Here is a 13,221-nt window from a genome sequence, read left to right on the forward strand (position 1 = left end):
CAGTAAGGATTCAGTAGGGCAGCTAGGAAGTCTTGAGAGTGGTGTCATGAGTGGTATCTTAATGCTCTGAAGAAAGAAGTGTTACAGTCAGGCACTGTCAGCTGTGGGTCTGCTGCCATGGGATTGAATTGAGTTCAGTGACCTGAATAGTAAAGGATTCTCTTGGAATTACCCAGTAAACACAAAACTTGGGTTATCAGAAAATGTTGACTTTAATACTACAGATATATAATACAAAGTATGGTACCTGTAATATAGTGATTAAATAAATGAATAAAGAATGAATAAATGCAGGTTTGGAATAAACTTTGAGATCTTTTAAATTACTGTTTTTATTTTGATTTAGGAGAGTTCATTTTGGTTTCCAGGCACTTGTCATTTGCTGGACAGATCATGTACTTAATTTGGGTGAGATAACACAGGACAATGCCAGATTCCTCTCCATCCTTCCATTCTGTGAGCTCGATTCCTCTCAAAGCAGTGGGTGTAGCTGCACCACTTCCCTGCTCGACCTAGTGAGATACTAGGCAGAGAATCTCTACCATGCCAGATGGAGGACTTGCCTTGTGGTTCCCCAAAACAGAAATCTTAGCACCTACTCCTCCAAATCTTACAGGAGTGACTGTTTTCACTGGGGTCTCTCAGAACTCCACCAGGCATCCATTTCGTCATAGCGGACTGGAGCACAAAAGTAGGAAGTTAAGAAACACCTGGAGTAACAGGCAAATTTGGCCTTGCAGTACAAAACGAAGCAGGGCAAAGGCTAACAGAATTTTGCCAAGAGAATGCAATGGTCATAGCAAAACCCTCTTCCAACAACACCAGAGAAGATTCTACATGTGGACATCACCAGATGGTCAATACCAAAATCAGATTGACTATATTCTTTGCAGCCAAAGATGGAGAAACTCTATACAGTCAGCAAAAACAAGACCAGGAGCTGACTGTGGTTCAGATCGTGAATTCCTTATTGCCAAATTCAGACTTAAGTTGAAGAAAGTAGGGAAAACCACTAACCCATTCAGGTATAACCTAAATCAAATCCCTTACAATTATACAGTGGAAGTGACAAATAGATTCAAGGGATTAGATCTGATAGAGTGTGTGATGAACTATGGATGGAGGTTTGTGACATTGTACAGGAGGCAGTGATCAAGAAAAAGAAATGTAAAAGGCAAAATGGTTGTCTAAGGAGGCCTTACAAATAGCTGAGAAAAGAAGTGAAAGACAAAGGACAAAAGGAAAGATATTCCCATCTGAATGCAGAGTTCCAAAGAATAGCAAGGAGATAAGAAAGCCTTCCTCAGTGATCTATGCAGAGAAATAGAGGAAAACAACAGAATGGGAAAGACTAGAGATCTCTTCAAGAAAATAAAAGATACCAAGGGAACATTTTATGCAAAGATGGGCACAATAAAGGACAGAAATGGTATGGATCTAACAGAAGCAGGAAATATTAAGAGGTGGCAAGACTACACATAGAGCTGTACAAATATGATCTTCATGACCCAGATAATCACGATGGTGTGATCACCCACCTAGAGCCAGACAACCGCAATGCAAAGTCAAGTGGGCCTTAGGAAGCAAAACTACGAACAAAGCTAGTGGGGGTGATGGAATTTCAGTTGAACTATTTCAAATCCTAAAAGATGATGCTGTGAAAGTGCTGCACTCAATATGTCAGCAAATTTGGAAAACTCAGCAGTGGCCACAGGACTGGAAAAGGTCAGTTTTCATTCCAATCCCAAAGAAAGGCAATGCCAAAGAATGTTCAAACTACTGCACAATTGTACTCATCTCACATGCTAGCAAAGTAATGCTCCAAATTCTCCAAGCCAGGCTTCAATAATATGTGAACTGTGAACTTCCAGATGTTTAAGCTGAATTTAGGAAAGACAGGGGAAGCAGAGATCAAATTGCCAATATCTGTTGGATCATCGAAAAAGTAAGAGAGTTCCAAAAAACATCTGCTTTATTGACTACACCAAAGCCTTTGACTGTGTGGATCACAATAAACTGTGGAAAATTCTTCAAGAGATGGGAATACCATACCACCTGACCTGCCTCCTGAGAAATCTGTATGCAAGTCAAGAAGCAAAAGTTAGAACTGGACATGGGACAACAGATTGGTTCCAAATAGGGAAAGGAGTATGTCAAGGCTGTATATTGTCACCCTGCTTATTTAACTTAAATGCAGAGTACATCATGCGAAATGCCAGGCTGGATGAAGCACAAGCTGGAGTCAAGATTTCCAGGAGAAATATCAGTAACCTCAGATATACAGATGACACCACCCTTATGGCAGAAAGCAAAGAAGATCTAAAGAGCCTCTTGATGAAAGTGAAAGAGGAGAGTGAAAAAGTTGGCTTAAAATGCAACATTCAGAAAACTAAGATCATGGCATCTGGTCCCATCAGTACATGGGAAATAGATGGGGAAACAATGGAAATAGTGACAGACTTTATTTTTGGGGGCTCCAAAATCACTGCTGATGGTGAATGAAGCCATGAAATTAAAAGACGCTTGCTCCTTGTAAGAAAAGACTATGACCAACGTAGACAGCATATTAAAAAGGAGAGATATTAGTTTGCCGACATAGGTCTGTCTAGTCAAAGCTGTGATTTTTCCTATAGTCATGTATGGATGTGAGAGTTGGACTATAAAGAAAGCTTAGCACCGAAGAATTGATGCTTTTGAACTGTGGTGTTGGAGAAGACTCTTGAGAATCCCTTGGACTGCAAGGAGATCAAACCACTCAATCCTAAAAGAAATCAGCCCTGAATTTTCATTGAAAGGACTGATGCTGAAGCTGAAACTCCAATACTTTGGCCACCTGATGCGAAGAACTGACTTATTTGAAAAGACCCTGATGCTGGGAAAGATTGAGGGCAGGAGGAGAAGGGGACGACAGAGGATGAACTGGTTGGATGGCATCACTGACTTGAGGGGCATGAGTTTGAGCAAGCCTCAGGTGTTGGTGATGGACAGGGAAGCCTGGTGTGCTGCAGTCCATGGGGTTGCAAAGAGTTGGACGTGACTGAGTGACTGAACTGTACGCAGAACTCCTCTGCTCACCCTCTTATCAACTCCTTCATAATGAAGGAAGAATACTTCACCATGTGTATATGACCAAGTGTCCTTGGTATTCTTGCCTGGAAAATCCCATGAACATAGGAGCCTAGTGGGCTACAGTCCATGGGATCGCAGGGAGTTGGATATGACTGAGTGACTGACACTTTTGGTAGCTGGAGAAAATGACTATAAACAGGTCCCACACCCTGTTGTTGAGAATATGCATTTGTGGGTAACTGCCATGGCTAGCAACTGAAATAAATGATAGGGGTCTAATGTGGGTTCTTTGTTCCTCCCACTCTGGGAAACTCACCTTATTAAACATTTCCCTGTCTGGCTTTATTTACAGGGTTCATCAATGTCCCTCTCGAGGTCCAACAGTCGTGAGCACCTGGGAAGTGGAAGCGAATCTGACAACTGGAGAGACCGAAATGGAATAGGTCCTGCAAGTCATAGTGAATTTGCAGCTTCTATTGGCAGCCCCAAGCGTAAACAGAACAAATCAAGTGAGCTTTGACTTTTCGTCATACTTTTAGATGTAATCAGCTTGGAATTTACTTGGTTTAGTGTGATGTTCAAGTATAAACTCTGGACTTCATGCCTTTAAGAGTTTGCATTACTTGCATGTCACCTCCTCTGAGAAGCCTTCCCTGTCTTTCCCAGGGAAGCAGGCCATTTGTTCTTTGCTGTCACTGCATTTCGTATATGCCTTCACTCTACCGTTTGTCTTAGTGAAGTACAGTTATTTGCATAACTGTTTCTTTGTGTAGAATTGAGATCCACAAGCCAGGGACTATATTCATTCAGTAAACTTTATGGCCCATGCACCAAACATTCTTTAAGGCTGTACCTTCTTTCTTTTTTTTAAGTTGAAATATAGTTAGCATATAATATTATGTTTCAGATATACAGTGTAGTAATTTTACATTTGCAAGCATTATGAAATGATCACCATGATAAGTCTAGTATCTCCTATACAGTTATTACAGTATTACTGACCATACTCCTTATGCTGGATATTATATTCCTGTTGCTTTTTTATTTTATAACTGGAGATTTGTACCTCTTAATCCCCTTCGTCTGTTTCACCTCCCCAACTCCCTCTAGTAACCACTCATTTGTTCTCTGTGAGTCTGTTTTCACTTTGTTTTGTTTTTTTAGATTCCCCATATAAGTGAGATTATACAGTACTTGTCTTTCTGTTTTTGACTTATTTCACTTAGTAGTATACCTTCTGGATCTGTCCATGTCGTTACTCATGGCAGGACTTAGTTTTATGACTAATACACTATTGTATATACACCTTTTATCCATTCATCTGTTGATGGACACTTAGGTTGCTTTTGTATCTTGACTATTGTAAATAATGCTGTAGTGAACAGAGGGGTGCATATATCCTTTTGAATGAGTGTTTTTGTTTTCTTTGGGTAAATACCCAGAAGTGAAACTGCTGGGTATGGCAGTTCTATTTTTGATTTTTTAAGGAACCTCCATACTGTTTTCCATAGTGTCTGCACCAGTTTACAATCCCAGTAACAGGAGGCTATGCCTTATTTCTTAATTTGTTATTTCTTCTCAAAGGCCTAACAGTGTCTGACACTAGTAGGTGCTCGGTAAATGTTTGTAGAATGAATATACAAATGAGTTATGCATACACAAACATCAAGATGATGAGGAAAAGGCAAGAATGTAAAGGAATTGAGCAGAATGTGATCAAATTAATTCTGTCTTGGACAACAGAAGAAAGTCTGTCCAGTGACCTGTAGCTACCAAAAGTGAAGAGCAGGATTTTTCACGTTGACAAGATGTAGCTACATAAAAAGTTTAAAGCATAGGCTTTTAACATATATGATTAAGACTCAGCATGAGTCAAGTGGTTGTGTCTGTAACAGCACCCACATGTCTGCATAAATAGGTAAACAGACAAGAACTGACAGAGTAATCACAAGATATACCCCTAATGTCTTTTTTCAGGATTTCAAGTCCTGAAACACATATCTTAGACTATTTGAAGAATACTTGGAGAAAGGTGATCTAAATGAGCATAGTAAACAGTAACAGCTAGTTGTTACCATCAATCAAGTGGGCCATGTTCTCAGAGCCTCAGATTTGGAAAAACAAATCATGGTGTTAGCCAACTCCAAATTAGAAAGCAGGGTCTAGTCTTTTATTACAGTGTGTACTGTCAATAGCAGCCTGAAGTCTTCCTGTTAGTCCTGGGTTAGGTCACCCACTACTGACAGGAGGATGGAGCTGAGAGGTAGGCTGGGGCCAGAGGTATAGCCAGGGTAGAAATTATCTCCGTTTTATATTCCAACATAAATTAGCTCTGTGCCTCTCCTCTGTCCTTATCGCCTTTCCTTTCACTTAACACTAGATAATTAAAATTGACTGCAAGTTAGCTGTATTGAAATTAAGGATTAGGGTTAAGATAGGGGATTCATTCATTTAAAAAGATTGATTAAAGAAGCACTGTTTTTTGGCCTTTGTCAGATGTTTTAAGAGCCTGGGGTAACTACTGTAAGTAGTTAAGATAAAACCAAAAATTTTTTTTAAAAGCTGTGTACCATAATAAATATTTATCACTAACAGTATTTTATTTTAAAATATTTTTAAACTTTTACTGATGTATTGCTTAACTCAGCATCTGTAAAGTATTATCATTTAAACAGGAACAACAAAACATGTCATCAATGTAGGAAAGGATGTAAATGTCTTTTTGTTGTTGTTCAGCCCCTAGGTTGTGTCCAGCTCTTTGCGACCCCATGGAATCCCGCACACCAGGCTCCTCTGTCCTCCACTGTCTCCCAGAGTTTGCTCAGATTCATGTCCATTGAGTCAGTGATGCTTTCTAACCATTTCATCCTCTGCCACCCCTTTCTCCTTTTGCCTTCAGTCTTTCCCAGTCTCAGGGTCTTTTCCAGTAAGCTGGTTCTTTGTATCAGGTAGCCAAAGTATTGGAGCTTCAGCATCAGTCCTTCCAATGACTATTCAGGGTTGATTTCCTTTAGGATTGACAGGCTTGATCTCCTTGCTGTCCAAGGGACGCTCAAGTCTTCTCTAGCACCACTATTTGGAAGCGTTAATTCTTTGGCATTCAGCATTCTTTATGGTCCATTCGTACATGATTACTGGGAAAACCATAGCTTGGCCTGTATGGACCTTTGTTGGCAAAATGATGTCTCTGCTTTTCTAATGTGCTGCCTCAGTTTATCATAGCTTTCCTTCCAAAGAGCAAGTGTCTTTTAATTTCATGGCTGCAGTCACTGTCCAAAGTTATTTTGAAGCCCAAGAAAAAAATCTGTCACTGCTTCCATTTTTTCCTCATTTATTTGCCATGAAGTGATGGGACTGGATGCCATGATCTTAGCTTTTTTAATGTTAAGTTTCAAGCTAGCATTTTCACTCTCCTCTTCCACGCTCATCAAGAGATTCTTTAGTTCCCCTTCACTTTCTGTTATTGGGGTGGTTTTATCATCTACATATCTGAGGTTGTTAGTATTTCTCCCGGCAATCTTGATTCCAGGTTGTGAGTCATCCAGCCTGGCATGATGTACTCTACATAGAAGTTAAATAAACAGAGCGACAGTAGACAGCTTTGTCATACTCCTTTCTCAGTTTTGAATCAATCAGTTGTTCCATTGTTGTTTCTTGACCCACATAGAGGTTTCTCAAAGACAGGTAAGGTGGTCTGGTATTCCTGTCTGAGAATTTTCCAGTTCGTTATGATCCACACAGGTTAATGGATTTAGTGCAGTCAGTGAAGCAGAAGTAGATGTTTTTCTGGAAATCCCTTGCTTTCTCTGTGATCCAATGTATGTTGGCAATTTGATCTCTGGTTCCTGAGCCTTTTCTAAATCCAGCTTGTACATCTGGAAGTTTTTTAGTTCATATATTGCTGAAGCCTAGCTTGAAAGATTTTGAGCATTACCTTGGCTAGCATGCAAAATGAGCACAACTGTACAGTAGTTTGAGCATTCTTTGGCATTGCCCTTATTTGGGATTGGAATGAAAACTGACCTTTTCCAGTCCTGTGGCCACTGCTGAGTTTTCCAACTTGCCGACATAATGAGTGCTTCTCGTTCACAGCATCATCTGGTTTAGGATTTTAAATAGCTCAGTTAGAATTCTGTCACCTCTATTAGTTTTGTTTGAGTAATGCTTCCTATGGCCCACTTGATTTCACACTCCAAGATGTCTGGCTTTAGGAGAGTGACCACAATGTAGTGGTTATCCCACTTTTTTGTATAGTTATCCCACCTTTCCTGTACAGTTCATTTGTGCTTTCTTGCCACCTCTTTTAAATTTCTTCTGCTTCTATTAGGTCCTTACCATTTCTGTCCTTTATCATGCCCATCCATGCATGAAATATTCCCCTGATGTCTCCAATTTTCTTGAAGAGATCTCTAGACTTTCCCACTCTATTTTTTCCTCTACTTCTTTGCATTGTTCATTTAAGAAGGCCTTCTTATCTCTCCTTGTTATTTTCTGGAACTGTGCATTCAATTGGGTCTATCTTTTCCTTTTATCCTTTATCTTTTTCTTCTCTTCTTTCCTCAGCTATTTGTAAAGCCTACTCAGACAACCACTTTGCCTTCTTCCTTTTTTTTCCTTTGGGATGATTTTGGTCACTGCCTCCTATACAGTGTTATGAACCTCCATCCATAGTTCATTAGGCACTCAGTCTACCAGATGTAATCCTTGAATCATTTGTAACCTCCACTGTATAATCATAAGGGATTTGATTTAGGTCATACCTGAATGCCTTAGTCATTTCCCTACTTTCTTCAATTGAAGTCTGAATTTTGCAATAAGGAGCTCATACTCTGAGCCACAGTCAGATCCAAGTCTTGTTTATACTGACTCTATAGAGCTTCTCCATATTTGGCTGCAAAGAACATAGTCAGTCTGATTTCGGTGTTGACCACCTGGTGACACCATGTGTGGCGTTGTCTCGGGCTGTTGGAAGTCGATGCACGCTCTGGCCCGGCGTGCGCGCTCTCTCGGCAGCACTGTTCGCCCATGCCCTGCTTCATTTTACACACCAAGGCCAAGCTTGCTGTTGTTGCCGGTATCTCTTGACTTCCTACTTTTGCATTCTAGTCCCCTGTGATGAAAAGGACATTTATTTTTGCTGTTACTTCTGGAAGATCTTGTAGGTCTTCATAGAACTGGTCAACTTGAGCTTCTTCGGCATCTATGGTTGGGCATAGGCTTGGATTACTGTGATGGTGAATAGTTTGCCTTGGAGATGAACTGAGATCGTTCTGTCATTTTTGAGATTGCACCCAAGAACTGTGTTTCCAACTCTTTTGTTGACTATGATGGGTACCCCCTTTCTTCTAAGGCATGCTTGCCCAGAGTTGTAGATATAATGGTCATCTGAATGAAATTCACCCATTCCCATCCATTTTAGTTCCCTGCTTTCTAAGATGTCATTTTTGTACTAAGTCTTTAAAATATGGTGTTATTTCACATTCACAGAAAATTTTTAAATTTCCACTTGCAGATTTCAGGTGCTCAGTAGGCACAAGTTGCCAATGACTACTGTACTGATCAAAAAAGTTTTAAGTAATTTTCTTGACACCCTTTTCAAAGTGACCAATATATAGGTTTTCTCTGGGAATCCCTGTTATACCAGTTGTTCCACTGTAATTCTCGTTTTTAAAAATTTTTTATTGGAGTACAGTTGCTTTCCAATGTTGTGTTAGTTTCTACTGTAGAACACAGTGAATCAGTGATACATGTACATATATTTCCTCTATTGGGGAATTTCCTCTAATTTAAGTCACCACAGACCACTGAGTAGAGTTTGCTGAGCTGTACAGTGGACTCTCATTAATTATCTATTCTATACACAGTATCAGTAGTGTATACATGTCAGTCCCAATCTCCCAGTTCATCCCATCACCCTCCACTCCTTCCTTGGTGTTCATACATTTGTTCTCTACATCTGTGTCTCTGTTTCTGTTTTGCAAATAAGATCATCTGTAACATTGCTTTAGATTCCACATATATGCATTAATATATATGATACTTGTTTTTCTGACTTACTTCACTCCATATGATAGTCTCTAGGTCCATCAATATCTTTATATATGATCCAATTTTGTTCCTTTTCATGGCTGAGTAATATTCCATTGTATATATGTACCACATTTTCTTTATCCATTCCTCTGTTGGTGGACATGTAGGTTGCTTTTATTTCCCTTAAAGAAAGTAAATGCATCATTTGGACAGCAAGTTACATGGTCAGCCAGGCTGCTTCCATTTTCTCCAGTCAGTAGTCACTCCAGTGCCGTCATCATACTCTGCTTTGGGTCACCTTTGAACCAATACCGCACTGGTCATTACTCCTCAATCTTTTTGGTGATTCTGGGGTCTTACCTTCAATTGGTGGAGTGTTCCAGGGCTCAGGGCCTCTTCACTTTGGTCCTGGATCCTTTCCCCTATACATTCTTATCCAAAGAGGTAAAACATCTGTTTTTTAAAGAAAGAGAAACCTTATGAAGAAATTCTTTCCACTTGAGACCTATCTAGGACTTCTGAACCAGGAGATGAAAACAACTAGAGAAAATGATCAGTGGCCATACAGAACAGCGTTCTTAGATTTGGTGAATGCATTGATCCTAGAGGAGATTAGATAGATCTTATTAGCTCGGTGAGTGTCCTCTGCCCTCATCTCTCTGGGAATCCCTGCTGAAGCGGCATCTTTGGTAGAATTCCCAAAGGGAGGAGAGTTCAGTGGTGATTAGGGTGGTAGGAATGGCTACACAGCTCTGCTAGATTCTCCAAAGCTGCTCTTGAACAGCGTGTGGGTATCTGGCCAAGTACTTGGTATGGCTCACTAGTCTGTCACCCAATTGTGCATGCCATTGGGTCTGAAAACCACAGACAATACGGAGAAATCTTTACCCACCAGATCAGGAGGAGAATCCAGACAAAGCTTGACATGGCTGTCTTAGAATTTCCCCTAAGAGATGGATATGTTTCTGTTGTAAGTTAAACCCAGGAACTCTAGCATCATTCTTTTCATTTCACATGTTCCTCTTCATTTTGGAGCACTCCCTTTCATGACCTCACTGCCCAGTTATGTTGGAGGGAAATGGGATTTATATGTGGTAATATCACAGAATTTGACCACAGGAAAGCACAAGTGTGGATACAGAGGCCCAGCCTGCATACAAGGGGAGCCTGTAACTTTCCTTACCTTTATTGTGTCCTAGGGATCTTCCTTCCAATTCCTTACTTAATTCACATCAAATCAATTATAAAGAGCAAATGTTTCTGAATGCTGAGGGAGAATATGATTAATGATTGTTAACTACAGAGACATTGTTGCTGAATTGCTGTCTCCCAAGTGTACCGTTTTAAATGGCAAGAGCCTCCCTGAAAGCAGTAACCAGCATTTCCTTAATGAAAAGCCAATGTTTCAGTAAAGGATTTGCTGTTTCTGTAGCAACTGCTCTATTCAGCCCAAAACAATGGATTTGAAATATTTGAGTGATTAAAACTTTTAATTAAACCATGTTCTCTCTGGGCATTTCCACTTCAAGCCTGTCTCTCCTCTGCCTTTCAGCGGAACACTATCTCAGCAGTAGCAATTACATGGACTGCATTTCCTCGCTGACAGGAAGCAATGGCTGTAACCTGAACAGCTCTTTCAAAGGCTCTGACCTCCCTGAGCTCTTCAGCAAACTGGGCCTGGGCAAATACACAGACGTCTTCCAGCAACAAGAGGTCAGTCAGTGTTTGTTTTCCCAGGTGTCTTTTTCTTGGTTGTATGTATGATGACTTCTAGAAGGAAATCACTCATTGACCTGTGACTGTGCTTTCACTGAACATTTATTCAAGTCTCATAGCTTGTTTTTGCCAAGAAAATTGTCATTTCTTATTTACTTAGTGCAACTGGTAAACACAGGATAGCAGACATAGGAAATTGGGCTTGCAGAACCACTCATAGCCATCCTTCACCAGTTTTAGCTAAAAGACCTAATGAGTGTTGTGATTCACATTAACTTTTGATTCATACTTTCCTGAAAGTTGGCAGCAACTCTATATTTAAGAAGATTTTATTCCTTCATTGTTGTTATCTTTATTTGTGGCACTTAAATGTTAACAGCATCTGAAATAAATAACCATAGTTGTTTTTTGACACCATCCTAATTATGTTACTGAAGATTGTTCTCATAGAATATAATGTGCTTTTTATACATGTTAACTTACTAATTTACTGTTTGGGTTTTGTCTGAACTGAGACAGAACTAAGATGTCTTCTGAAACATCCCTACCATGGATTTTGGTCAAACTGATCAGCCATGGCCATGATGCACTGACATAAAGAGAAGACCCCCTAAGCATGGTTCTTTCTAATCATGTTGTCATATTATCAAGGCACCAGAAACTATTACAGAGAATAGTTCTCTAAATGTATCAATTTTCCAAATCCTGACATCATCCAAGTTTCATGCTAGTTGGCTTTACTTCATGCTAAGAGTACATGCCAGTAATTCCCTGGCATGCATTAGTTGATAAAGAATTTTAAGATTTTTATTAGGCACTTTATAGCATAAATTTAATGTATTGTCCATAATTTAAGTTTAATTGCTGAACTTTTTTTGTTCTTTTAACACCCCTCAAAATGTTGTCATGTGTATTTTGGACATTAGGACAACTATTTTGTTTCCTTTTTTCGAAATCTAAATTAGTATTCATTTAACCAAAGATTTTCTAAGTTGAATAACATGTTCATCATCTGTGCACTAAAGAACTGCATTTATTTACTTAGTCTTGCTGGTTAGATGCAAGTGGCTAATTGAGAAACTCATAGCTGAGGAATTTTAACTTGTTCATGCACATAAAGTTTTAGAAATAAGTAACTGGATGTTATTCGGTGATATCCTGGGTTTGTTTTTAATCTGTATTTCCTATTTGAAGATGCACAGAAATTAATTTAATATGGGTGCTTGTTATCTAGTTACTTCAAAAAGAAAGAAAACATGATAAAGTCAGACTGGCAAACCACAATCTGCAGACCTGCCTAATTTTGTAAATAAAATTTTGTTGGAACACAGCCATACCAACTCAGTTACCTCATATTGCCCATGATTGCTTTTGAGCTAAATCAGCAGAGTTTGAGTACTTGGAACAGAGACAGTATTGGCCTGGTGAGCCTAAACTAGTTATTCTCTGGCCCTTTAAAAAGAGTTTGAGGATCCCTGTAATAGTCTCCACTGGATAGAATTGCTAAAAAAAGGATGTCCAGACCTGTTACAAATGATAAATGAAAGGGATTTTCAAGATCTGGATGTAACCTTCAAAATCAAAACAGAAAATTTCAAATTAATTGCTATATAATTTGAATAAAAAGTGTATCTTAATATTTTCAGGTGTGTTGAAATTTGGTACTGTTTTCTTCATATAGGATATTTTCTCATACGCAGTATGACTTAACAGGAATCCCCCATTAAGTAACTGTGTGAGATTTAATATATTGTAAGCAGGATGAAGATTAGTAACTTTCTCAGATGCTATGTCTGAATACATTATTGCTAACCATATCTGCCAACTATTTTACCCCTTTGGTGAGCACACTGCATTATATCTAGGATCATGCTTAATGCCCCAAACAACCCTGTGAGGTATCATCAACCCTGAGTGCCCACAACTAGTAATTGCAGAATCAGCACTTGAACCCAGGCCTCTTTGACTTCAGAGCCCTTTGCCTTTCTGTCCCTCCAATGGTTTTCAAGGCAGTATGGGATTACTAGGGTGGTTCCCTCCACACATTTTTGCTGATGCCAGGAAGTACAATTATACTCTGTCTTGGAATACTTCATATATGCCACTTTCAGAGATGGTCAGCTGGACTGAGCCAAGGGAATCATGGGTCTGAGTTACACTGTGATTCTGCTCTCATTTTTATGTACAGCACAATTAGAAATACTCTATATGGTATTATTCAGTCCCTTTTAATGGAGATATACTTACCTGAGTCAGAATCTAAAACCAAGAAATATTTTCTCTCTTTGGGACAGGTATGTATTCTTTATCAAGTCACGAAAAACTGCCATTTCATTTTCCCTTTTTGCTTTGACTTCCAGGATGCTAAGACCTAAGTTTGTTGCAATAAGACTATCCAAAGTCTTA

The 13,221-nt window shown here is 39.4% G+C and overlaps 1 protein-coding gene and 1 long non-coding RNA gene across 5 annotated transcripts in view; one reads left to right on the top strand and one right to left on the bottom strand.

The window, feature by feature from the left end:
• Window positions 1-13,221, top strand: part of BICC1 (BicC family RNA binding protein 1) — a 359,182-nt gene that overhangs the window by 337,525 nt on the left and 8,436 nt on the right. For all 3 annotated transcript variants that reach the window (XM_070470682.1, XM_070470681.1, XM_070470680.1), the window contains exons 18-19: window positions 3,422-3,578; window positions 10,652-10,812. In XM_070470682.1, the coding sequence (XP_070326783.1) occupies window positions 3,422-3,578; window positions 10,652-10,812 (318 nt within the window). The remainder of the gene's footprint in view (window positions 1-3,421; window positions 3,579-10,651; window positions 10,813-13,221) is intronic.
• The window catches only part of LOC110134594 (uncharacterized), a 484,741-nt gene that overhangs the window by 10,033 nt on the left and 461,487 nt on the right, over window positions 1-13,221 (bottom strand). Inside the window, exons 5-6 of one of the 2 annotated variants that reach the window (XR_011488756.1) lie at window positions 9,460-9,552; window positions 9,127-9,281 (exon numbers count right to left, since the gene is read on the bottom strand). This is a non-coding gene — a long non-coding RNA (uncharacterized lncRNA). The remainder of the gene's footprint in view (window positions 1-9,126; window positions 9,282-9,459; window positions 9,553-13,221) is intronic. The other variant, XR_011488755.1, reaches the window with a different exon arrangement.

Source organism: Odocoileus virginianus, chromosome 7 (assembly GCF_023699985.2).
Source record: "Odocoileus virginianus isolate 20LAN1187 ecotype Illinois chromosome 7, Ovbor_1.2, whole genome shotgun sequence".
Classification (NCBI taxonomy): domain Eukaryota; kingdom Metazoa; phylum Chordata; class Mammalia; order Artiodactyla; family Cervidae; genus Odocoileus; species Odocoileus virginianus.